Source organism: Schistocerca piceifrons, chromosome 3 (assembly GCF_021461385.2).
Source record: "Schistocerca piceifrons isolate TAMUIC-IGC-003096 chromosome 3, iqSchPice1.1, whole genome shotgun sequence".
Taxonomy (NCBI): Eukaryota; Metazoa; Arthropoda; class Insecta; order Orthoptera; family Acrididae; genus Schistocerca; species Schistocerca piceifrons.
In genome coordinates this window covers 495,797,333-495,824,005 of record NC_060140.1, presented here as the reverse complement: position 1 = coordinate 495,824,005, position 26,673 = coordinate 495,797,333, and the positions used below count along the sequence as shown (strand labels likewise).

General features: G+C 42.7%; 1 protein-coding gene across 1 annotated transcript in view; it reads right to left on the bottom strand.

Moving 5' to 3' along the window:
* LOC124788774 (lipase member H-like) overlaps positions 1-26,673 on the bottom strand; it is a 480,664-nt gene that overhangs the window by 413,217 nt on the left and 40,774 nt on the right. The window contains exon 3 of the mRNA XM_047256057.1: positions 3,900-4,180. Within this exon, the coding sequence (XP_047112013.1) occupies positions 3,900-4,180 (281 nt within the window). The remainder of the gene's footprint in view (positions 1-3,899; positions 4,181-26,673) is intronic.

The following is a 26,673-nucleotide window of genomic DNA, read 5'->3' as shown; positions in this document are numbered from 1 at the left end:
CAAATCAGCGCCCGGTCACCCTGATTTAGGTTTTCCGTTATTATCCTAAAACGTTCCTGTCAAATGCCGGGTTGATTCCTTTGAAAAGTACACGGCCTATTTTCTTCCCCATCCTTTTATAATCCGAGCTTTTACTTTGTCTTTAATTGCCTCGCTTTCGACGGGACGTTAAACTCTGATCTTCCTTTTTCCTTTTCTCCGCCTTAATCGTCAACAGAAACACGACATAGCACGGCATAATTGTGACAGTCGTATGCGTTAAACACATTTGATGAAACACTCGCAAGATGTAAAGGAAAGGAGGAAATGCATACAAAGGAAGGCGGATGAACAAGACTTCAAAGACTTCCAGTCAAGAAAAGCTTGTGTTTTCCAGGACCCTGATGGGTGACTTTCGACTTGTTACTCGTGTATTTTCCCTTCAACACTCAAGAAAGACGGCTTCAGTTCAGCCCTTCTAAAGATGGTGCAGTTCCTAATAAACAAGAGTTGTAGAAGCGTGGCTGTCATTTTCATCTTTGTTTAGTAAAAGGACCTCGTGTATTTCTCTAACCTCCTTGACTTCCTTCCTAGTTACAGCAGTAAATGTTCAGTATCCAGACGTCAATGTTCCAAAGCACTGCTCAAAAGCGCCAAGAAGAACCGACTTTGAAGATTTGCGAACGCTGTTAAGACTTCAAAAAAATCTAAGCTTTAAGCAGTCTTCTATATCTGCGACAATCTGTCAGTTCAGGAAATCCCGAGGTCACTGGTTCAGTTCTCGGTAGACGCAGCCTTCTGTTTCACCTGCGTTTGTAATCTACATTCATTATCAAACTGAAATTAAATTCAATGGAAATTACATAGGATTTAATTACTAATCGCATGAAAATACGAGTATGCTCAATAAATTAAAATTTGGTGCGAAGGTGCGAAACTTCAAATAGAGAATAAAATGCTTTGTTATTACTAGGGATTGCGAATAAATATAAAAACAATATTAAACATGGTCTCATTGTATACATAATTTCTTTTGTTTAACAACAACACATTCAGCATTTTTATCGTGAATTTAAACTTTTATGCATAACCACATTTTCGTATGTTTGGTAATTAAGAATAAATTGTTATTGTCTTAAAAATTATAATTTAGAATTTTTAATTAAAATTTCACTTTGATTTGAAATACAGGATACAAATAAAAGCAAAGAATAAATTGCTTCTTGCGGAAATCGATCCAGCAATATCATAATTGCAAGTTGGGAACACTAAGCAAGCAAGCTTCTTAAGAAAAGTGTTTTATTGTGCTGAAATACAATAGTACGACGTGGTACTGTTGTACAAATTTTGAGACTAGACGTAGTCATTATCAAGACGTCGTTCAGTTTATTCACACTACAGAGATACAGAATTTAAGAAGAAATGTTTGGTCAACTAAAATTTTCTGGTGACGCTAATAATTATGCTAGGACGATTCTTAGAGAAGTTTCGAAATGTTTTTGTACTTAACAGCGCCCAGATGTCTTCTAAGTCAATATTGTCAACCGTTCTTGGAAGGATGTTGACTATCGATGGGACGTTAAGCACTAATTTTCTGCTCTTTAAAGATGTTGATGCTAGGCACTGATCTTCAATGGTATAACCACGAAACAAATCGATGAGGGCAGAGTAATCCGTAATTTCCCCTTGTGCGCAAGTTCTCGCTGATTTTCGTATCAGCCCCTTCCAGGAACGGTCGCTTTGAAAAAGGGGACTAGTTTCTAGTTTCCTGCATATTACGGTCTAATCTTTCCATCGCTGACGGAACCGTGGGAACGCAGTTGTATGATAAACTGATAGAAAGGCTGAAATGGTCTCGCACAGCAATTTAGGCGGTCGATAGGATCGAATTTTTTAGCCTAATTTTTTATTGCCTTAAAGTGTTCCTCAGAGAGTCTCTTTCTAAGATACATTCGAACAAAGTGTGCCATAAATGTTTCAGTATGTTAAAACCACGATTCATGACGTCTGGCGCATCCGAGCGCTCGAATGCAACCAATGTAACACTTTAATAGTTCCCGATGGAATAAGAGCCCTGTTTGTTTCGGCCAGCTTCACAGAGGGCATTATCATCAAGTAAAATACTATTGTCAACGAGATTTCTCTTGGTAACAAGATTTGTTTCTGGTAAACAATCTGCAAGCACGTGCTTGACATGTCATTTCGCTTCTTTTTAATACGAAGCAAAACGTGAGGGGTCGAAAGTGACGAAGAAACGTATTTATACGGATAGAAAAGGTTCGAAAAGCAATACCAGTCGTGCAAAAAACGCTTCCATTGGTAAGAGGAAGAATGTTAATCGATATAATTTCGACAAAATGAGAGTGTTTCTAAATCAGCGAGAAAAGGTCAACTGTTGGTGCCGATTTAAGTTTTGAGCAGTTTCACTGTTAAAAAACACAAGCTGCTACGGTTTTTTTTTTTTTTCAAAACATTTTTCTAGTTGGCGGGAGCTATAACTCAAGAAATATACTTGCAATTACATTATACCTTTCGGAAACATGTGAGTTGGCGTTTTTTGTATTGTAGTACGTAGGATTTTTGCGATTTATTTTAATTTCGATTTTTGGTGCACCTTTTTACACCGATTTTTTGTCGAGAAACTTGACTTTTATATCAGGGTGCCGCCATTTTGTTAAAAACCATTTTTTTTGCATATCCCTAAGTGCTACTTTAGTAGGGGCGAGCAAATTTTTACAAATGTCGATGTATATCGTGTCGATATTTATAGTAGATATAGGCGTTATCGGGATAGAAACATGATTTTTTTTTAGATATTATTTGTTCATACCTACACGAGAGAAGTCTGTGGAGTGAAAGACTTCTGGTACGTTTTCTGTGCGTGAAATATTGTACTTATCATAAACATTTCAGACAAAAACAGCCAATTTTCCATTAAACAGCAGTGTGATTTTTATGCCGAGTCCACGTTACTTTTACAATGATCTATATTTTCCTGTTAAAAGTACTCAGGGGATAAACGAGCGCACATTCTGCCTTATAGTTGGGAGAAGGGAGTGGTGATTTCCACCATTTTCACACAGCACTGTCACCGAACGTGTTCGTTTTGCTCCTCGTACCTGCCATTTGCAGTGGCTGTAATGATGTAACATACTTCCATGAATGTGCAGTATAAATACGATCATGTTCAAATCTGGAGCTCTTTTGTAGTACTAAATGTAAAATTAAATTAAGCCCTTTGTAAGACATTTACTGTTGGACTGCAAGGACTGTAGTAGCTGGAATGGGCAATAAATCCCCCGATGAGAACTAGAGTGCCTGTGAGTTAAGCAAAGACAGGCAATAAAAGTATTGGTTTCGATAATCAGTGTTTAATGGCGATTAATCGTAACATCGATAACGTAGATACTGGCGATAAATATCGATGTCGTTAGGAAAAAATGTTGATATTTCTATATTTTGTTACTTTCTGGTTATCCCTATACTTTAAACAACACCATCAGTTTCAATGCAGTATTTGAAATGTTATTCTACTTTGAAAATTATGGTGTCCAGAGCTCCCACGAAGGGCTTTCGTTGATGTTGTGCAGTGCCTTCTGGGTGCAAGTTTTTTACTTAAAAATACAGAATACTATGTTAAGGGTATACAATGAAGATCTGAAGTTAAATTTGCAATTTCTTTGTTATTTTGTTTAAAAAAAAAACGAGAATATTGGTTCCCAAAACGAGTCACCCTGGTCTACCCCCTTAAATTATCTTCAGTTTTATTTTCCTGATGGAGATCGAGTCACACGCCAGAGTCTACTGCCCACTGTTTGTCTCTCCCTGGCCGCCTCCGGCTCTCCCGCGCCTCTGACAATTACCACCCGGTCGTTAGCGCCCCAGTGGCCGAAGGCCTTGTGCCGCAGCAGGGGACTCACCGGCCAGCTGGGCTCCGAGTGCTGCGAAGGCGGCGGCGGCGGCCAGGGCGCGGAGCAGCGGCGACATGCCGGCGGCCGGGGCGCTCCTCCACAGCTGTGCTTCGTGCTCCCACGGGCTGCCGGCGCGCGCCATCTGCAGACTGCAGACTGCCAGCCAGCGGCCGAGGGCACCGGCACCGCCGCCGCGGCGCTCCCACCACGCTGCCAGCCACACCAGCCGCAGCAGCAATCGCCGCGCGTGACGCGCCCGCCGGCTCTGACGCAGCCAGCCTGCCACCTGCCTGGCATGAATGAATCGCGCCCGACCTACCCGACCAACTTCTGTCCCAACTGTTACCTCTTTACCGCCCAGAGAGACGAACTTTAGCGCTACCTGTCTCTAGGACAGTGCCGAGGGCTGTAGCAAGAGCCCAAGCACAGAGGGAGAACAAAAACTTATCGAAAAAAAGACAACACAGAAAGACGGAGTACGAATCAACCAGGAAATCTACCCTAGTTCCTCACTACTTAAGTACGTATCTTCTGCCTACGAGAAAAACATTGTCCTCGACACGTGACTGTAATTTACGCGCGTGTGTGTGTGTGTGTGTGTGTGTGTGTGTGTGTGTGTGTGTTAGGCCCTTACACATATTATGTAATATCTCTTTATGTTCTACTAATTATCCCTGCACAATTCTATGAGTGAATTACGTTTCCTACTTCACCGTCTATATACTGGCAGAATCGATGCGCAAAGCAGTACAGTACTATTACTATGCCATGAGCGCATAATTACTCTTTGTAAAATTCTCTCTGGTGTATTGAGGGGACTTCTAGGATCTTCTCCGTGCCGAATAGCCGCATTCATTAATTGTAATTTTGCTATCGAGATTACCGGAAGAAAGAGATTGAAAATATGTTGTATGCTACTCAAGAAAATATATACTGAGCATTTACATCAAAGGTGTATAAGGAATTTCATTATATATGTATTCTCTAATTGGAAATTTGCACGGAGGTGTCGTTTCTTTGGTAATCAGAACGGAACTTCCGATGAATTGGAAAGGAACCTGCAATTATTAGATCCAAGAGCTCCATTATTTCATCGGATAATTAATCTCTATCAAAGCTAACTTTCCGCTTGATCTCATATTTCCCGACTACGCAACGCAAGAAAACCAAGACATTTTATTTGCACAGGATTGCAGATCGCTTCGAATCATTGAGACTGCGGACAAGGAGAGTCATCGTCCGATTCTGATTAAACAACTGATTAAACAAGTAAAGCTTAATTACAACTTTCTTGAGCGACTCTGATGACTGTGATATGGCTGCTTATGAATGGGATCATAAATAAAATACTAATAACTAACTTTCCTCGTCACCAGCAACCAGTATAAACACAATATTAATTAAAATTATAATTAAAAGAAACAAATGTGGATAAAAAGACTAAAATTGCTGTCGCTTAGTGAGGAGAAAACCTATAAAATGGCACTCAAACACTCACTCCCTGCTCACTTGCGTAGACCCATACAATCACTCTATCTTGCAGGCCTTAATACAACGCAGAAGGGTGTAAGTTGCTATTGGTGGGATTAAAAGGGAAGCAAAACTACACAAGAGCTAAAAAAAAAAAAAAAAAAACACAGGGAATTGTGACTGGCTGACCACTTACAAAAAATGTGGCTGAGCCAGTCACCCTGTTAACACATGAAGAACATCTCCCTAACATTTTTGCAAACAGGTTAGACACAACACGAAGTTTTAAAACTCTAGCCACACTCGTTTCAACGTCACATAAAACAGAAAGCAGATCTGCCGGCAAATCTACCGCCACCTTCAAAAAATGGTTCAAATGGCTCTGAGCACTATGGGACTCAACTGCTGAGGTTATTAGTCCCCTAGAACTTAGAACTAGTTAAACCTAACTAACCTAAGGACATCACAAACATCCATGCCCGAGGCAGGATTCGAACCTGCGACCGTAGCGGTCTTGCGGTTCCAGACTGCAGCGCCTTTAACCGCACGGCCACTTCGGCCGGCCCGCCACCTTCTAGTCCGAAAATAAAACACACTCAAGTAAACTGTGGCGCACGCTTAACTGTACATCACAAGCAAAACACACATTGGAGGATCCTCTTTCCGGAAAAAGGAACTATCCGTCATAGAAATGTGCCCTATCCGAAGCCGAGTGAGCAGGAACTCATCCCGTCTTGGTGACCGCAAGGAGGTACGCCACGCCCGGGTGGTGAGCTTTACTACACGCAGCGTATCAGCAGTGACTTCTAGCCACTCGTATTCCCATCGACATACGACTCTGTTCCTCAACAGCGAGGTGATAGTGCACTGAACCAACTGAGGATCGCTACACGCCTCCTTGGTTGCTACATCCGCCCTTTCGTTCGCCGCAACACCCATGTGTCCTGGTACGCAGCAGGAAGAAACCTCGTTCCTCAAAAAAAAAAAAAAAATGGTTCAACTGGCTCTGAGCACTATGGGACTTTAACTTCTAAGGTCATCAGTCCCCTAGAACTTAGAACTACTTAAACCTAACTAACCTAAGGACATCACACAGATTCATGCCCGAGACAAGATTCGAACCTACGACCGTAGCACGGTAACAGACTATAGCGCCTAGAGATCCATTTACAACAAAAACACAGACGAACATTTAAAATAAACTCCTGCAAATGAAAGTGAAGTACAGGTCTTTGACAAAAGTGTGGAAACACCACGAAAAGTGCTTGCTTCAACATAAATGCAGATGATACCGAAGCCTGCAGATTGCGCTGTTACACATTGAGGTAACAAACGTCATGAGATACCCCATGATATGGCCCGGCGTAATACAGCAGTTCCACGCGGCATGGACTCAACAAATCATTGGAGGTCCCGTGCAGAAGTATTGTGCCAGACTGCTTCTACAGCCGGCCCTAATGGCGAAAGTGTTGCTGGTGCAGGATTTGTGCAAGAGTTGACCTCTCGTTTATGTCCCACAATTTTTGATGTAATCTATGTCGGGCGATCTGGTTAGCCAAATCACCCACTCCAGCAGTCCAGAATGGTCTTCAAAACAAGCGCGGTCTCCCGTGGCCCGATGACATGGTGCACTGTCATCCACCAAAAATTCCATCGTTCTTTGGAAATATGAATTCTGCAAATGGTCTCAAGTAGCGAACATAACCATTTCCAGTCAATGATCGATTCAATTGGACCAGAGGACCCAATCCGTTCCATGTAAACACAGCCAACACCACTATGGAGCCACCACTAGCTTGCACATTGCCTTGTTGACAACTTGGGTCCATGGCTTCGTGTGGTCTGGGCCACATTTGAACCCTACCAACCCAACCCAGCTCTTACCAACTGAAATTTGGAATCATCTGACCAGGCCACGGTTTTTCAACCGCCTAGCGTCGAACCCGTATGGTCATGAGTCCAGGGGAGGCGTTGCAGGCAACGTCGTGCTGCTGCCTTAGCCCATTCAAGCCAAATTTCGCAGCACTGTCCTAAAGGATACGTTCGTCGTACATCCCACATTGCTTTATGCGGATATTTCACGCAGTGTTGCTTGTCTGTTAGCACTGACAACCTACCATAAGTCGCTGCTCTCAGTCGTTAAGTGAATTCCTGGAATGTGGTATTTTCAGCACACTCTTGACTCTGTGGATCTCAAAATACTGAATTTCCTAACGATTTTCGAAATGTAATACCACATGCGTATTGCTCCAACTACCATGCCGCGTTCAGAGCCTGTTAATTGCTGTCGTACGGCCATAATCACGCCGGAAACTTTTTCAGATGAATCACCTGAGTGCAAATGTCGGTTCCGCTAATGCGCTGCCCTCTTAGACCTTCTGTACTCGATACTACCGCCATCTGCGTATGTGCATACTTGTATCCCATGACGTTTGTCACAGTGTATTTGGCCACGCACAGCACCTGTGTAATGTTCTTAATACGTTGTTAGTTTCAGTCGTGGTTGGAACAGTGCTCTCCGTAGTTTTGAGCGCATTACGTCGGAGCTAAGTGAATTCGCACGTGGTGGTTCACAAACCAGGTAGACGAAATATTTGACGTGTCAAGAGGCACCGTATCGAAGATTTGTACCGCAGATAAGTAAAGCAGGAAAACATCACCCGCTAAGTCACAACGTGCAGAAATTGTGTGTTGAGTGATAGTGATCGACAGTCGTTGAAGAGGATTGTGACGGAAAAGAAGAGGGTGACAGCTGCAAAAGTCCCTGCAGAACCGAATGTCACACTCGTGAACCCTGTCGGCACTGAAACAACAATAAGGGTGCCTCCATAAGCATACAATTTCACTGCGATCTGGAATCCCAAAATCAAATGACAGTGACTCAAATGCCTGTAACAGGGAAACGTCTTGCCGAAGCCATAAAACCTAGGCAATGGAGCAGTGGAAGGAAATAATTTGGTCGGATGAGTCTTGTTTTAGGCTGTAACCAACTTCTGGCCGAGTTTACATCCGATGAATGAAACATGCGCACGCATATTATGTTATTCCGTGGACTCCAAGGTTACTCTGCAAGGTCGTATTACTGCCAAGCATTATGTGACCACTTTGGCTGATGAGTTCCATCCTATGCTTGTTCCCAAATGTAATGTTGTGTTCCAAGAAGACAAGACCCTTGTTCACACAGCTCGCATGGTCCAGGGCTGCGTTTGTGAGCACAAGGTTGAATTGTTGCACATCTCCTGCCACAGTAGTCACTATATCTCACTATTATTGAGCCTTTTGCGGTCTACTTTGGAGAGAAGGGTGCGTGATTGCTGTCCACGTCCACCATCGTTAGGTAAACTTGCCTCTATTTTGATGGGAAAATTGTATAAGATTCTCTTTAAAACCAAACAGAACCTGTATTCGCCCATTCCGAGACGGTTGAATGCTGCTTTGAATGCCCACAGTTTTCCTGCACCGTATTAGTCGTAGTAATGCGTTGTGTTTTTGTTTTGCCATAATTTTGTACACTTCCTGTACGCCACCACTCAGAGCGAATGTGCTTTGGTGTTTCCTCCTATGTGTTACCACACATCACACACAGCTGTTTCCATTCGTTCTGGATTAGCACGACGTGTGAGGTGTCTACTTGTGTCTTGTCGAATCAAAGCAAAACACTGATATTCTGGAAAGGTTCACCCACCTGGCGTCTTCAAGTGTCGTCCGCGTCCTGCACAGTAGCAAGCACTTACGTCTTCAGTCCTCTGTTCCTGTAGTGAGGCTGTAAATAGCTTGCTACTCAACTGACTAAGGCTCACTATGCTGTCAAATGAAAATCCAAACCATGGCCAACGGCTTTTTTGCAGGTACTTTCATCAGGAGAGCCATAAACTTACCACAAAAGTTGTAACATGCGTAAGTCTACAAAGTACCCACGTGACGAAACTAACCATACATGCACTTCACTAATATAACTGTTTCGCCGCGCGGGGTAGCCGTGCGGTCTAGGGCGCCTTGCAACAGTTCGTGCTGCTACCCCCGTTGGAGGTTGTAGTCCTTCCTCGGGCATGGGTGTGTGTGTTGTCCCTAGCCTAAGTCAGTTTAAGTTAGATTAAGTAGTGTGTAAGTCTAGGGACCGATGACCTTAGCAGTTTGGTCCCACAGGAACTTACCACAAATTTCCAAAATAATAGTAATAATAATAATTCTTGCACGTTATAAACATCGTAAAAGTGATCACAAATCACATTAAACAGCCTAACTTGTGTTCCTCTATGCTTTGCTCCCAGAGTCGCGACTTCTTAGCACTCCGAAACCCATGTCGTGTACGACCACTTGTCTAGAACTATATGCGCGACCTCTCCCTAACAACAAGACTTAAGTAGGCAGCCCGACAACTCTGCTGGGCGTCCATCCGGCGGGAAGTCAAAGATCCTTGAACTGATTAGTCCTCATCTCATTATCCAACTGTTATTAAAAAAAGATATTAAAATGGAATCTGGACTTAGTGGACGATAGTTTATTACTGAGAGATTTTTCCACACGACTACAAACGAAATCTGTATCGTATTTAAACGAAGATTTATAAATGAAAATTTTAGATTTCGCGCGCTCGTCCGAGGGCAGTCCCTACATATTCTGCTGGAGCAGCTGATCACATCAGGAACACGCCTACTAAGTTGGTGCAATTTCTGACGAAAGTGTGCTCGTTGTAACATCGGTTGCCCGCACCTCACCTCACTTTCTGTCATTACACATCAAGTAATGCATTGTGTCTCTGCTAGGGAGTGAAGCATAGAACTGAAGCTTATTGTTCCAGGGACAGAAATGTTACAAACGTGGTTGCCGGTGATCGGTTTTTTATTGAACTGTTTAGTATTTCGATAATATAAGAACTCCATTCACATCACGAATTTAGACATTTTATACTGAGAGATCCATATACTGATGAGAAATCTTAAGCAACTGCGAAGTCAAGCTTCTACGCGCACGATCTCGTTTTCGTTGGGAAGGTTTTTAAATAGAAAAGAAATGTCTAACAAAAAAAATCATCAAGTGTTGTGGCGGTTCCATGTGGCTGTTCCTATGTGGGCAGGGTCTTCAGCCACATGAATCATTTACGGTCTGACGCTAGAAACTAATTGAGTGTCGATATTATGAAAGCAGAACTGTGCATTCGTTCTAACTTGAAGTTTGCGACATGCAGCGACTTTTACCAAAACATTAAAGGCAGAAAAAATTGTTGAAAGCTGTAATTAGCTATAATAAATATAATCTTTAATGGTTACAATGTGTTTCATTGTATTCACCCTCAGCTCAGCAAACTCTTTGGACAGGCAATGTTCGGTAATTTTGTCAGTTTAATCTGGCACCTTCGTTACAAAACACTGCGTCATTTTTACAGTGTTAGTTGGCCTAAGTAGCTTCACAGAGAAACGCCTGCCCTACGAACAGATGTCGGGCGCCATCCACCGCTTACAGAGCTCGCTAATGTCCAACATGGAGTTCTTGTTGCTATTTCGCTAGGGGTGCTGTTGGCGAGCAGGTGATGAAACAAAATATACGCTATTTGACCGACGGCTATCAGTTTTTGTCAATTACTTCTGCTTGAGGAAGTGAGTGAGAAGCGACGGAGGAGGAAGCAACCAATGTGGAGGATATATAAATTTACTTGCCCCTCCAACTAGGATATTAGCTGCTCCCACGTTACGGTTGGCACCGTCTACTGCGTAAATAAAAGAAGAATTGAAGTGTAAATCTTACATTGCTGATTGATGTCTGCTCTACAGCGAGTTTTGTAGGCTCATTTCGTTTTCGTCAGTGATGCCTTCGTTGTGTAGCGGAGAACACCACCATCCATTGGGACAGTCTGCTTGAACATTTTAATGATTGATATTGATACTTGCGGACTACGTTACCGACTCGGTGTTATTACATACGTAATACTACAAAGAAACAGCAAGTAGCTAACATAACTGAGTGATACAAGTGAATGCGAAATAAGTGACCGGTAATGTATAGTAATGTTCCCGGAAATTAATCTCAATTAAAACAATTAAAAAATTAATTTCCTAGTGATATGGACATTGGGATTCTACACAGCAGGGTGTTTACTAAGAAGCTAATGTTGTAGCTACATTCATAGATATAGATTTAAAACAGTCATTGGTGTGGATGAAGAAAATAACGAAACAGTATGGCAGACGTTTGATGGCACGTGGCCCTCACTTGCGTGAAATGGCGATTCTGCTTCGTGGGACAGGAAGTTCAGCGACATCGTTCAAAGCTCGTGGAAAAGACGAAGATAATGTGAATCACAGGCTTAAGAAAAAGTTGACCTTTCCAGGAAAGTTAACAGAGACAAATTCTTTTGTCGCTCCTGAAAGTGATGCGTGCCTGCGGAACTAATTGGACTGGCAGTAATGGAAGAGCCTTCGCAGGTGATTTTCTGAAGCTAGCCGTTGAAGACAGGTCAATAGTTTTCGTAGTCACTTGAGAGTACCGACGTTCCCATGATAATTCAATAAAGTGCAGTGACTTCTCCCACACTCAACAGAAGTCTGTATACTTGTTTTATATCACAGAATGTACACTGAGATTCATTAAGAATAAATCCAATTTTTACTAGAGTTCCCTTATCCACCAGTTACTTGGCATTTATCAGCCAAAACAGTGTGTTTCTATCCTCACCCATCTTGCACCTATGGTTCCGAGGTAACGATATTGCTGTTTATCCCGAAAGTAGGCTCGAACAGATGCACGTTCATCTACAGTTACATGATTATTTCGTAGTTCACAATGTATTGTTGGGCAGGGGCCTCGTAGAACCACTTTCACACAATTACTCCATTGTTTCCCTTTCGAATAGCACGTGGGAAAAATGAACACTTACATTTTGGCGTGTTATCTCTTGTTTTCACGTCGGCGCACCGCCGCAAATCGAATCCGCCCCGCGGATTAACGATGAGGGCCGCTGTGGCGAGCAGTGTGGATGTGGTTTCTAAGTCGTTTTCCACATCCCGCTAGTTGAGTACTGGGCCGGTGTCCGCGTCAGTTACACGGCTCGCAAACATTTCGGGAGCGTTCGCACACTTTGACATGGATAACACTACACGCAGAACACTACACGGAGGCAGCTGCGGTACGCAAATTCCGTCTCGGAGGGTAAAGCAGTAGCCACAGGTAAGGCATCCGGCGCCCCTCTAACATTGCCAAATCCCATAACTAATCACGCCGACCACTTGTAGGTATGGGATGAGGGGGAAAGAAAAAAGAAGAAGATTTCTCCCTACGTACAAAAGGCGTCCCAGAAATGTTGCGACAAACTTCAAGGGGTTATAGAGGGAGTTTCGCACACGGGTTTCCATTTGCCGTTAGTTTTCCTAATGTGTACAAAGGCACGTTTGTTGCCGGATGGGTAGGTGGCCCTGTGGTAGGCTTAAGCGCCTACAATTTCGACGCTCTGTTGAGTCGTTCGATGTTGTTTCCGGACACTTCGTAACCTCAATTTTTTCCTCAAGACACCCTCTATAAACCCTCTAATTTTGTTTCAACATTCCAAGGACATCCTGTATAGGAGTCAACAAAATATTTTGGCATTCGAAGAACAAAGTTAGTCATTTAAATTTTATGAAAAGATCTTGCCCCTACGGAAAAAGCCTTTGTTGTAATGACTGCCACCCCAAAAACCAGATCCTTGACACTCTCCTTCTTCGCAATAATACAGTCTGTGTCCTTTGTCATTTTGATCTGATAAGGATCCCATACGGCGCAGTACTACACTATAAGAGCACATACATGCATAGCGTAGGCAGTCTCCTTAGTAGATCTGTTAAATCTTCTAAGTGTTCCGCCATTTAAGAATGCAGTGTTTCGTTCAACTTCCCCACAAAATTTTCTATGTGATTAATTTTTTGTGACTACCTTTCGATTAATCTGAATGGTTGCTCTTTCAGAGGAATCGTCGGTAACGTTAATCTCGTGATCGTTCTTTGTTAATGTATTTCAACTAACCATACAAACACAATCGGTTGAAATGATCAATGATCTTGTGAATAATTAATTATACCAAATCTCCACCAACCTAGGGGTGCTACCACAGGATGACACTTACCAGTTGATACGCGACGTCAAAACTACAGTTCTCTGAAGTGATAAAATAACAAAAAAAGAAAACGTCCCATCATAAACCTGACTTAAAAACAATAATGTGCTTAGGTCATTAATTTGACATAAATGGAAAATTGGCAGGAAGACTGTTATTAGGGTGTGTGGCCAATATGTTGGTGTCAAGCGACTCTTGGCTTTTATCCTGTGCTGGGTGTTGGTTGTGGTCGAAGCATTGCCCTAGGATGCATAAAGCCAAATTCTGGCGCCCAGCAGAATGAGGACCCACCCAAAGTAATCACGAAAATTAATTGAAAAGAAGGATATTATCACACAACGGAAAACGTATTATTTCAATGAACATTAGGGGTGGACAGTTTAAGCATGAAACAAGTGGGTACAAAATTACTCACAAACGAGGGGCATTTAGTAAGAAATGCAGCACTTCTTTCCACTGCAAATTTCGGTTGAAAAAATGCGGAATTTGTTGTCGGATGTTGTGGAATATTCCCGCTTCAGCCCCTATAGTTCCATGACGTCCCGATTGGTGGCGGCGCTATACGTAGCTTTCAAAATGGCGTCTGTTACAGTGGTGCGTTCCAAGCAGAGAGCTGTCACTGAGTTTCTTCTGGCGATGAACCAAGCCATCGCAGATATTCATAAGCGCCTGCAGTATCTCTACAGTGAATAAAGGCACGGTGAGTTATTGGATGAACCGTCTGTCATCTTCGCAAGAAAGTCACGCGAAGCTGTCCGATCTTCCGCGTACCGGCCTAGCCCACACAGCTGTGACTCCTGAAGTGTTGGAACGTGGAGACACTCTCATTCGAGTCTAACAACGGATCACAATAAAATACCTCGTTGCTCAAACAGATGTCTCTGTTGGTAGAGCTCACACACTAGTTGGATTACTCAGAATTGTGTTCTTCTTCATCCACCCTACGGTCCGGATTTCGCAACTTCCGACTTCCATCCGTTTGGCCAAGTGAAAGATGTACTTCGTGGAGAGCAGAACATGGATGACGAGCAGGTTATTGATGTAGCAAGGCCTAGGCTACGACGTCGATCAGTAGAGAAGTAGCATGTGGGCACACAGGCTACCCAGTAAGGTGGCACATGGCCCTCGCATTGAACGGAGATGTTGAAAATTAGGGTTTTGTAACCAAAAGAGGAGTCGAAATCTCGAAAAACGAATCTGCTTTGAGAAAAAAAAGTGTTGCTTTACTTATTGAAATCGTCTCGTAGGGTGGGTTGGGTTGTCTTGGGGAGATCAGACAGCGGGGTCATCGGTCTCATCGGATTAGGAAAGGATGGGGAAGGAAGTCGGTCGTGCCCTCTCAAAGGAACCATCCTCGCATTTCCCTGGAGCGATTTAGGGAAATCATGGAAAACTTAAATCAGGATGGTCGGACATGGGATTGAACCGATGTCCTCCCGAATGCGAGTCCAGTGTGCTAGCCACTGCGCCTCCTCGCTCGGTGATCTCGTAGGTATAATAATAGGAGGAGGGATCTTCTAGCTATGAATGGAAACAAATGTACACAATAACAAACAGATTAATTGACTTTGAACATGAACGTTACCCAATGGCTTCTTAAAAAGAATCATTAATAATCCGACAAGGGAATACAAACCTTGGCAGAGATAGGAAGGAAGAATAAACACATTTACGTTAGTACTTCATGGACACCGCTAGAGACTGCGTAGGTTGTCAATTAGATGTATAAAGTATACGGGTAGACAGGACAGGAGCGAAAACCATTAGACTCCCAAAAATGCACATTGAAAGCAACAAGCTGGATACGTGACATTAAGACGACATACTCGTGTCCTGAAGCGAGCGAGTTAGATGTTTCTAAACTATTTCGGTGGCCTCAACGATGCACAATCTCACCAATCGGGCAGTGCGTAAATAAATAGTCTGGCAGCGGCAGCGGCTGGAAGATGTGACTTCAGCCTTCCTTCTGTACTTAGTGCTTAAGTATAGACATCTTTCCAACTATAACAAGGCTCGTTTCATCCGTTATCTTTCCTGTCCTAATCTGAACGTGTTTACACTCTACAGGAGCTTGAGAATAAGTATAGTTTACAGAAACCTAAAGCAAATTTCTGACTCTCCAACGATCTGCCAAGGAGTATCTTCTTCAAGAGCCGTCTTAAACTCAGCAGTCTTGCTGCCGGAACTGGACCTTGCCGCCAGTGAGGGTGGAGATTCCCAGTTACAACGAATTAAAAACAGCGGTAAACAATCTCCCACTCTTTTCTATCCCGTTAAAGGTCTAGAGATCTTTTATTTCCCTTCAAGGGCTTCTGCGAGAAAATTCATGTTTTCTTGAAAAAAGGAATATGTGTACCGCTCCCTCCAGCAGTCCGGGATGGGGAAACGCTAAAGCCAGCCTTGATATCTGCGGAAGATAGTATTAAAGTTTTATAACAGCTAATTTTCTTCGCCCATCCAACCTGTGAGCTTTCAGGCCTACGTAACGCCTACCAAAAGCAGAAAAACAGTGAAGTTAAAACACCCAATGGCGATGCTAATCCAGATCAGAAATTACAAAGAAGGGAAATGAATGACTACAGAATCAAGAGAATTTGGATATCATTCTCTGAAATATGTTAGTGGACGTTCTGAGTGAAAAATGGTCACGTACAACTGCAAACTTGAACTGGCAGCACATATAGGCATAACAAATGTAGAAGTATCGAAGCCAAACTGTTGCCATCAAGTCTTCCGTTCTTTTAACGTCTCCAACGGTTTTATAAATATTTGCATTCACCTAGTAGATAAGTAGCACTACATATAAAAAAGACACGCTCCTTGATCGAGACACAGCAGCCAAAAAATGAAGCCGCATCTCGAAGAACAAAATTATGTGTCCTTCTCTACTAATTACTTACAGTAAGGTAGCGCAAAGGGCTGCCTAACGATGGCAGAATTGCAGCCTCCGGCACGAGGTTGTCGACTAACTCAGTGCCATTCCGCGTCACCGAGGCCTCATTACTTCTAGAAAAAGATTACTCTTTACTAGCAAGCGGTTGCACCTCGCGAATGGCACGAGAAACTTTTCCGCCAGGGCCGCTAACTTCAGCTGATCTCTACAAGGCCACTGTACTCCAGGACTTGTTTTTTCTCTACTGCCATAAAGCAGTAACGCTTCGATAGATTCTGATCATCCCACACACATCGTTATATATTTTCATGTCATCTAGGTTAGGTATAATTTTGAAAATGAATTCGTGTCTGAAAAAATACTGTTTTTGAGCTACACTAACGTAATGTAAAATCACTTTTCTTATTTCCAGGACCTCTTCGGGAAAATAAATTAACTAGCTGTGATTACATCATTTATTGCATTTAGAATCAGGTAATTAATAGTAATAATTACCAACGCTAGATACTGCTGATACAGTGAAGTGGCAGAACCGCTGTTGGCTCTGAATTTATCATTTACTATTGAATATTTTTGCGTTTTCAGTGTGAATATATTGACCCTAGCGTTATTTGGAATCTCTTTTGTATACAGGGTGACTGAGCTGAACCTACCGATATCGTTTTATGCAACCGTCAATGTTATAGCTGGTTATATAAACCACGCGCGACATTTTCATATTCTCTCGCTAGCCACGCGCAAACTATCAGTCATACATAAAAAAATGAATGGGATCTTTTTGTTAGGAAATATAATGTTGTTAAATTTTATACAGGGATATATTTTCGCTAGAGGTCGTAGTTTTCGAGTTATTCAAGGAGAACGTACAAAAGTGCCTTTAAACGCACCCACACTCCCGCGCTCAGGCCCCACTGGTTGAAATTTTTAGTATGTTTTTCATGGCACTGCCTCCTACCACTGTACAAAAATTTGCGGCTGCACGAGTTGTTTCCCACGTTTTTTTTTTTTTTTTTTTTTTTTTTTTGCCGGTTGGCCTATTACGTTACCGGCTTACTCGAGCACTTACAAATTGTATAACTCACATTTGTGTACATTTTACCTAAGAGTTTTATGTTTTTAACTAACAGTTTTGTGAATTTTAAAAGCATAAAATGAACAATATATGGTTTTATTTGTCACTCCCTCTGGCTACTAACTGTAGCTGTAACTTTAGGGTTAAGCTTGGGTCAAATTTTCAACGCAGTTAGTTGTAGCGTAAACGTTTTGCTTTCATTACCCTAAAGGGACGTTTAAATTAATAATGTTAACGAAATAGCTGACTACGCTAGTGGCGTAATAGCCCAGTCAATAGAGGCACAAAACGTCGAACATCGGGAACAGCTTGTGTAGTAGGAAATATTTGTACAGTGGTAGGAGGGAGTGCCACGAACAACAAACTAGAAATCCTGACTGGTAAGGGATGAGTGTACGGTGGATGTGCGTTTGAAAGTCACTTTTGTACGTTTTTCCTGAGAAACTCGAAAGCCGTGTCCTCCTTTGAAAACGTAACGTAGTGCAAAGTTTAATTACATTGAAATTCCTACAAAAAGGCTCCTTTCTCTGGTTTTTTGGATTAATAGTTTGCGCGTAGCAAGCGAGAAAATATGAAAATCTCGCAAAGCCCGAATACTGCATATAGTTTTAAATTTCGTGTCTGTACCTATGTAGGAGGTGACAGCACATGTCGTGTGGAAAGTAGGCGATACAATAGCATTCCGCGGCCAATGGTTAATGATCTGCAGCCACACCAAGATGGCAGACGTGCTATGACTGTGTACCCGCTAGGAGAATGTGTTTTTTGTGAGCCGAGGACCCGTTCGCAGACCACGTCCATATGGTTAGAACTGTACTTCCCGGAAATTTTTGTTGAAGTGGATACAAGAGTTCACCAAAAGACAAGAAAAATCACAAACAAGGAGCGTCCTGGCCGCTCTGGTTATTTAGTGATAGCACATTGTTTTCCCGGCTCGAGCTATTTCGCTACCCCCAGGTCACATCGGTCTTGTGGGTTGCAGAACGGTAAGGCACCAGATAAACTCGTTATGTACCGAGGGGTCACTCGTTAGCCGCGAAGCTGCTACGAGACTTCTATGCTGTAGACCTGTATCGAACGGTGGGATGGCAACACTCGACCTCGCAGTTAGCACCTTCTTGGATAATTTTGCCTATAACATCAGTTGGGCCTGCGACATGTTATAGCAATTCATTATGATTCAACGTCAAAGGCTTTACTGTGCTGCAGAAAGTTTACCTCTTGTGCAAATCCTACCATCTACAGCAATTTCGTGTTACTAATGTTTTAAAAAATGAGAAAACGATGTACGACTTATTCTTGTTCTTCTCCATATTCGAGCATCTACACGAGAAAGTCCTGTAATATTTTGTTGGCGTGACTTTATGATGAAATAATGATGAGATGCTTAAAACACGTTACGTTTTATTTAGTGGAGGTACATTTCGTACAATTTTCCACTAATCAAAAATCTGTCACGTATATTTCAACTTGTTAAATTAGTTGGGACTGGTGGGTTTGGTGACACAACGATCGCGCCCATAAGCACAGTATCGTTTCCCAATTACAGTAAAATTATTAGAGGCTGTAACTTATAATTTAAACGTTTAACATTTTCCTTTTCTTGTAAGCTATATATCTGCCCTTCTTTTGTCAGAAATTAAACTTTTAAACATTTAACCTTTAAAGGATGTATTGTCGTATAAAAGGAGGATACGACTTCCATGCAACAATACACTATCATTTCGCGATAACATCCAACCGATATCTTGAATTACTTATGAAATATTACTGCCGTCATAGTCTAATTATGTGAGACACATTACAAATGTACCATATCCGCCCCAGAACTTTCTCCAGTGATTTTATATTGTCAATCTGCCTTGACAGTGAACTCCTCATATTTTTTTCTCGAGTTCACATTTGTGAACTATATTCATTAGCCATCCTGTTTCTTGGTCATGTGTTATCTTTATGCAGTGCCTGTTTGAACCAGTAGCTGAAACGATAGCGTTTCAGTAACTTAAAGACGTTATAAAAAACAAATACTCGTGAATATCATTTCTCTGTAACAACTTTATAATGTGTTAAATCTACCCGAACGATATATACACTACTGGAAATTAAAATTGCTACACCACGAAGATGACGTGCTACAGACGCGAAATTTAACCGACGGGAAGAAGATGCTGTGATATGCAAATGACTAGCTTTTCAGAGCATTCACACAAGGTTGGCGCCGGTGGAGTCACCTACAGCGTGCTGACATGAGGAAAGTTTCCAGCCGATTTCTCATACACAAACAGCAGTTGACCGTTGTTGGCTAGTGAAACGTTGTTGTGATGCCTCGTGTAACGAGGAGAAATGCGTACCATAGCGTTTCCGACTTTGATAAAGGTCGGATTGTAGCCTATCGCGATTGCGGCTTATCGTATAGCGACATTGCTGCTCGCGTTGGTCGAGATCCAACGACTGTTAGCAGAATATGGAATCGGTGCGTTCAGGAGGGTAATACGGAACGCCGTGCTGGATCCCAACGGCCTCGTATCACTAGCAGTCGAGATGACAGGCATCTTATCCGCATGGCAGAAACGGATCGTGCAGCCACGTCTCGATCCCTGAGACAACAGATGGGGACGTTTGCAATACAACAACGGCCTCGTATCACTAGCAGTCGAGATGACAGGCATCTTATCCGCATGGCTGTAACGGATCGTGCAGCCACGTCTCGATCCCTGAGACAACAGATGGGGACGATTGCAAGACAACAACCATCTGCACGAACAGTTCGACGACGTTTGCAGCAGCATGCAGTATCAGCTCGGAGACCATGGCTGTTGTTATCCTTGACGGTGCATCACAGACAGGAGCGCCTGCGATGATGTACTCAACGACGAACCTGGGTGCACGAATGGCAAAACGTCATTTTTTCGGATGAATCCTGGTTCTGTTTACAGCATCATGATGGTCGCATCCGTCTTTTGCGACATCGCGGTGAATGCACATTGGAAGCGTGTATTCGTCATCGCCATACTGGCGTTATCACCTGTCGTGATGGTATGGGGTGCCATTGGTTACTCGTCTCTGTCACCACTTATTCACATTGACGCATGTTGCAGGTCCTGTACGGACCTTTCTGGATATAGAAAATGTTCGACTGCTGCACTGGCCGGCACATTCTCCAGATTGAAAACGTCTGGTCAAAGGTGGTCGAGCAACTGGCTCGTCACAGTACGCCAGTCACTACTCTTTATAAACTGTGGTATCGTGTTGAACCTGTGGGGGCAGGTGTACTTGTACACGCCATCCAAGCTCTGACTCAATGCCCAGGCGTATCAAGGCCGTTATTACGGCCAGAGATGGTTGTTCTGGGATCTATGCACCCAAATTGCGTGAAAATGTAATCACAGGTCAGTTCTAGTATTAATATATCTGTCCAATGAATACCCGTTTATCATCTCAGTTGCAGGGGGGGGGGGGGGGGAGGAAGGGGAAACAAACACCGCTAAACTGATGTTTCTTTTTGTGAAAAAGAAGTCTCGTCACATTTGTGGTGACATATAAGCCAAGGTCGAGAAAAGTATGCTAGTCGTTGGTTTCAGAAATATCCCCAAAATTGCACTTCGATGAAAAAGTTTCCTACCTTGTTGGTAAAATTAGTTTTCGTCAGTTAGAAGCAGTTTTGAAGTGTCATTTGGAATTAGGTTCAGATATCAGAAATCCATTCGTGAGCAAGTGCGTATTTACTTACGATCTGACACGTGATGGTAGAACACAAACCACACGTCACTTGGACATTATTAGTTAAGGGTTAGGAGTATGAAATAGTAGATTATGGGCCGTTCAATTTTGAAATTGTTATATTGAAATTATATTAGAACGAAAAGTTAAACTCCTGAAGGGGAACATAAATCTTTGAATTTCTATCAAACACTGTAGTTTCGGATTTGTGGTTGTCGGAACCGCTCCAAGCAAGTACTCTCGTGACCCCTTACGTGAATTTCAATATTTTTTCTAGTAATTTCGTACCATCAATTACTCGTTTACCAAGTTAATGCCTATGGAATGTCAGATTAAGTTTATTATGTAAATAGCTAAAGATACTGCATACTATGTGACTACGATTTAAGTTGTTTGTGTCGCAATAATGCATACAATGTTCACACATACTTCCTCCGCGAGCCCATCAGTTTTGTTTGTTTCGTCTGACGTTCTTCCTCGCTCTCCGTCTAGCTCTTCTTTCTGTTGTTCTCTCCCTCTCTCTCTCTCTCTCTCTCTCTCTCTCTCTCTCTCTCTCTCTCTCTTTCTCTCCCCACACACGCACACACACACACACACACACACACACATACACACACACACACGCAAAAAAATTAACGCACGCCCTCGCGTAGAATGTGTAGAAGTAGGTGACTGTTTCGTGGGAATGCTTCGTCCTCAGAGTGTTAGCAGATTCGAATGCATGAAAAACTTGTGTGCATTTTTTATCACAGTCCTTGATCAAATTCAGCCTCGACCGTTTACCCGTTCCTGTTGCAGTTGCTCAAACCAGTTTCATCTCTGCAGCAACGGTTCTTTCAGCCTACCGTACCGTGGCAATGTAGTAGCCTCACTGAATATGCGTAAGCTGCATTCATGTGTAACTTGTGCAACAAAATTTTAGTAAGTCGCAGTTTCAGTGAACATCTCCAATATTTTTCCTGCTATAACTTCTTGACTGATAATTAACAGAGTGCAGATGTTGTTTACACTATAACGCTACCGAAACGTTTAAGGAAACAAGCCTCAAACGAAATAAATCTTGTTGTGTTTCACAGTTATGTCAGATGTCTATCTCACATGCAGCACATGGCAGAGGTATCTTATTACGGCTGAAATAGTAGTAGGAATTTCCTCATGTTACACTTGTTTTATTGTAAACACTCACAGCTACTCTAGCTGTTTCTGGGAGGAACTTCGCAGTGTCAGAATATCTAAGCGGGCGGTACAGAATTTGGAGGTAAACAACTTCGGCGAAGTAATAACAAGAGTTCGCTTTACTCATATAACATAGAGATAATAAGGAAATAATTATTCAGAATTCTTCAGATTTTATAGAAAAATAATATTCTTTAACAGAAGCATCCACTTCTCAAAACCTTGCCGACAACTACATTATTCGGACTTTGCCGATACCGAAAAACGTATAACGTTAGAAAAGATAGACAGGTATCTCGTACGATTAGTGTATGAGCAGCTGACTCTTGGTTCAAGCTGCTGGTGTGTCAACAAAGCACTATTCCTATGACATTTCCATCTCCTTCAACAAATGGCATATCAGTGTACATGGTTATATCGTTAAAGGGAGACAAAGAAACTAACAAAAAGAGAGGAATTAACTGACCAAGGAAACGATACAGTAGGCAAAACAATTAAAATTAATGAGATCTGTGTAGGAATTTGTGTGAACAGGATCAATATATCTTCAAGACAAATTACACCTAAGAAGTATCCTGAAGCTTTGCTCTTACCGAACACATTTTTCCCAGCCCTTGATCTTCTTTTCGCCACTGCTCTTTATGACCCACAATACCACATATCAGTCAGTGTTTGAAAAGTGTTGGGGAAAAAAGATGTTTCGAGAAGGGCTACACGAATTTCGAAACGCATTTGGTACCGAGTTCAGATTCCTGTTCTCCTGATTACGAGGCTGAAGACTGTATTTTAGTAGCAAGTGGCGGTAGGGATGTGCGCGTGGGAAGTGGAACGTGCTGGTGATTTTACGGGACATAATTCATCTTTTATTGGCAAATACGCAATCCAATATTGCACTTAATGGTAAGAGCAACGATCATAGCACAGTTTAAAAGCTATTTGCATTTCATCTTATTTACCAATAAGGAAAGTAAATCTTTCTCCTTGACATTTACAAGTTCGTCCTCCATTTGTTTTAAAAACATTCTTCTACATACGACCATAAAAACATACACAACTAACATACATCAGTAGGCTTCACATACATTGAACCGTTGTCGAAACAGTAGCGCAATTATCGCACTAAACTTCAACAGAGTTAAATGGTGGCAATCACAGCTCTCACATACAGGGTGATAGATACTGAATTATATGAAATAAAATTGTCATAACTTCTGAACGGTTTGCGTTAGGATGTTCAAATAGCACGGTTGGCCGCGGCGCATGATGGGAATTAGTATGCCGATGCACACGTGTCTTGTTGTTGTCGGCCATTTGCATGTGAAAATGTCACGGTTCAGCGTGCCTGAGCGTATAGCGCTTATGAAGGCCTACGATGCGAGCAATAACAGCCCAGCTGTGGCTCAAAGGAAGTATGCGACCGAGTTCATGCTGAAGACAGCCAGCCCAACTGTGCTAACAATCAAGAATTTGAATCGCAAGTTTGAGTGAACGGGTAATGTTCGTCGTGACACTGTTGGCAATGTCGGTCGTCCGAAAAGGGTGAAAACGCCTGAAAACATCGAGCAGACACGCGCTGTGTTTCAAACCAGCCCCAGGAAATCGATCAGACGAGCTGCACAACAGGTGGGAATCAATCGGGAAACACTGCGACACATTGCTGTTGAAGGCCTGCATCTCTTCCCATACAAAATTGAAACCCACCAGCTATTAAGCCCCAGGGCCATGGAACGCCGGTTGTGTTTCGCCAACACTATTGTCCACAGAATTGACGAACAGGACTTTGACATGAATATGGTTTGGTTTAGCGACGAGACCCACTTTCAATAACCAAAATTGGCGTATCTGGGAGACTGAGAATCCGCATTTCGCGATAGAGGAGTCTCATCATCTTCAATTGGTGACTGTGTGGTGTGCAGTGTCCATTCACAGAATAATCGGTGCCATATTCCTTGATGGCATAGTGACTGGTGAACGGTATAAGATCATTTCATCTCCATTATCCAAAGTGACCCTGATTTCGACAAGATGTGGTTCATGCAAGACGGAATTCGACCCCATCGAAGCATGAGAGTGTCTGATTCCCTGGAGAAGCAGTTTGCGGGCTGCATTCTGGCTCTGGGGTACCCAGAGGCCACTGGCACAGGCCTCGATTGGCCGCCATATTCTGCGGATGTGAACACATGCGACGCCTCTTTGTAGGACTATATTAAAGACAAGGTGTACAGCAATAGCCAAAAAAGCATTTCCGAGCTAAAAACAGACTTTCAGGAGGTCATCGACAGCGTCGATGGGCCGACACTTCAGCGAGTCATGCAGAATTTCGCTATTCGTTGCCACCACATCATCGCTAATGATGCACGCATATCGAACATATCATAACTTAAATCCCAATATCTGTAGTGACGTTTCCATGTTGAATAAAGTGTGTGCACATCGTAGATTGTAAGTAATTTTTAATTTACGTTTTTCATGTAGTTCAATAATCGTCACCCTGCATATTCCACCATCTGTTGTACAATCTCGGTGCCACTAGCGCAATAAGTATTTAAAAGGAATGAAATGGTGGCATCCTTCATAAATTAAACTTTCAATCATATATCACATTCCTCTACATCACTTAAAAGAAACAGATCTGAAAGATATGTACTCAATAAGAAAAGCCAACCATAATTTTAAGCAGGGGACAAACTAGGAAGAATCTTGCCATTCAAAACAAGCCTCTATCTTATCTTATAGTCAATAGACTAATATAACCAGTTCAACGAAACATGAGATCATGGAACCAGGCCACGTCAAACCGGTCCAATCCATGACACAAACGTGACGGAAAAGACTACTGAAAAGGACATCGCCATAGTAAACCACAATGACAGGTTAAATCAACGTTGCTCATACACCACCAACACAAGGTATCCCACACAACGTCACTCATACTGATCAACGGCAGTGTCTGCCAAACAACGGCACTCAAACACTGATGAACTACAGTTCACATACCCATCACACTGCTATACTATACCACAGCAGTAAAGAGGAAACAGACGAAATTGCTCTACCAAAACAGAACAATGATGAAGCACAGCAAACAGACAACACCTTCTATTCAGGCGTGATGGCTGTTTACCCTCTTGCAACACGGCTGAGAACCACGCTAGCATAATCCCGTCACTTCCGCGTCCCTTCATATCGGAAAGTGAGGCGTATCGCCAGGAGTGCCCAGGGAAGTATGATAGGACCTTTGTTACCTTCTGTATACAGAAATAATCTGGCGGACAGGGTGGGCAGCAGTCTGCAGTTGTTTGCTGATGATGCTGTGGTGCACGGTAATGTGTCGAAGTAGGAGGATACAAGATAACTTAGACAAAATTTCTGGTCGGTGTGATGAATCTCAGCCAGAGGTAAATGTAAAAAATGTACTTTTATGCGGATGAGTTAAAAAAAACCGTAATCTTTGGAAACGTTGCAAAGCGATATGAAATGCAACGAACATGTGAGATTTGTGGTATGGGAGGGAGGAGAATTGTCGACTTTGGTTTACTGGGAGAATTTTGGGACAGCGTGGGTCACCTGTAAAGGGAGACCGCACATGGGACGTTAGTGAGACCTATTGATAAGCACTGCTCGGGTGTTTGGAATCCAGATTAAAGGAAAACAACGAGGCAATTCAAAGGTGGGCTGCTAGATTTGTTACCGGTAGGTTCGAACAACACGCAAGTGCTGCAGAGATGCTTCGGGAACTCATATGGAAATCCTTGGAGGGAAAGGCATGTTTCTTTCGAGGAAGACAAATGAGAAAATTTAGTGAACCGGAGTTTGATTATGACTGCAATACGATTCTACTTCTGCCAATTTCGCGTAAGGACCACGAAATTAAGATACGTGAAATTTGGGTTCATTAGGAGGCTTACAGGCAATTGGTTTTCCCTCGTTCTATTTGCGAGTGGAACAGGAAAGGAAATGACTAGTACTGGTGAGGGGTACCCTCCACCACATTCCGTAGGTGCCCTGTGGAGTATGTACGAGGGCTATACGGAAAGCAAGGAACGATAGGTCGCGAAATGGAAACCACAGTGAAAATCAAAATTGTTTTATTCGCAACAGTTAACTACAACTTCCAGCTACTTATCTCCACAGTCGTCGATCCGACTTAGACGTTTGTCGTAGCGTTGCACCAACTTTCCATTACCCTCTTTATAGAAGGCAGCCGCCAGTGCTTTCCGCCAATTCTCTACGCTGGCCTACAGCTCGTTGTCTGTGCCAAAATGTTGTCTTCGTAGCCAGCGGTTCATATGAGCAGAGATGAAACTCAGAGGGAGACAATTACGGGCTATATTGTGGCTAATCACACATTTCCAATTAAAAACGA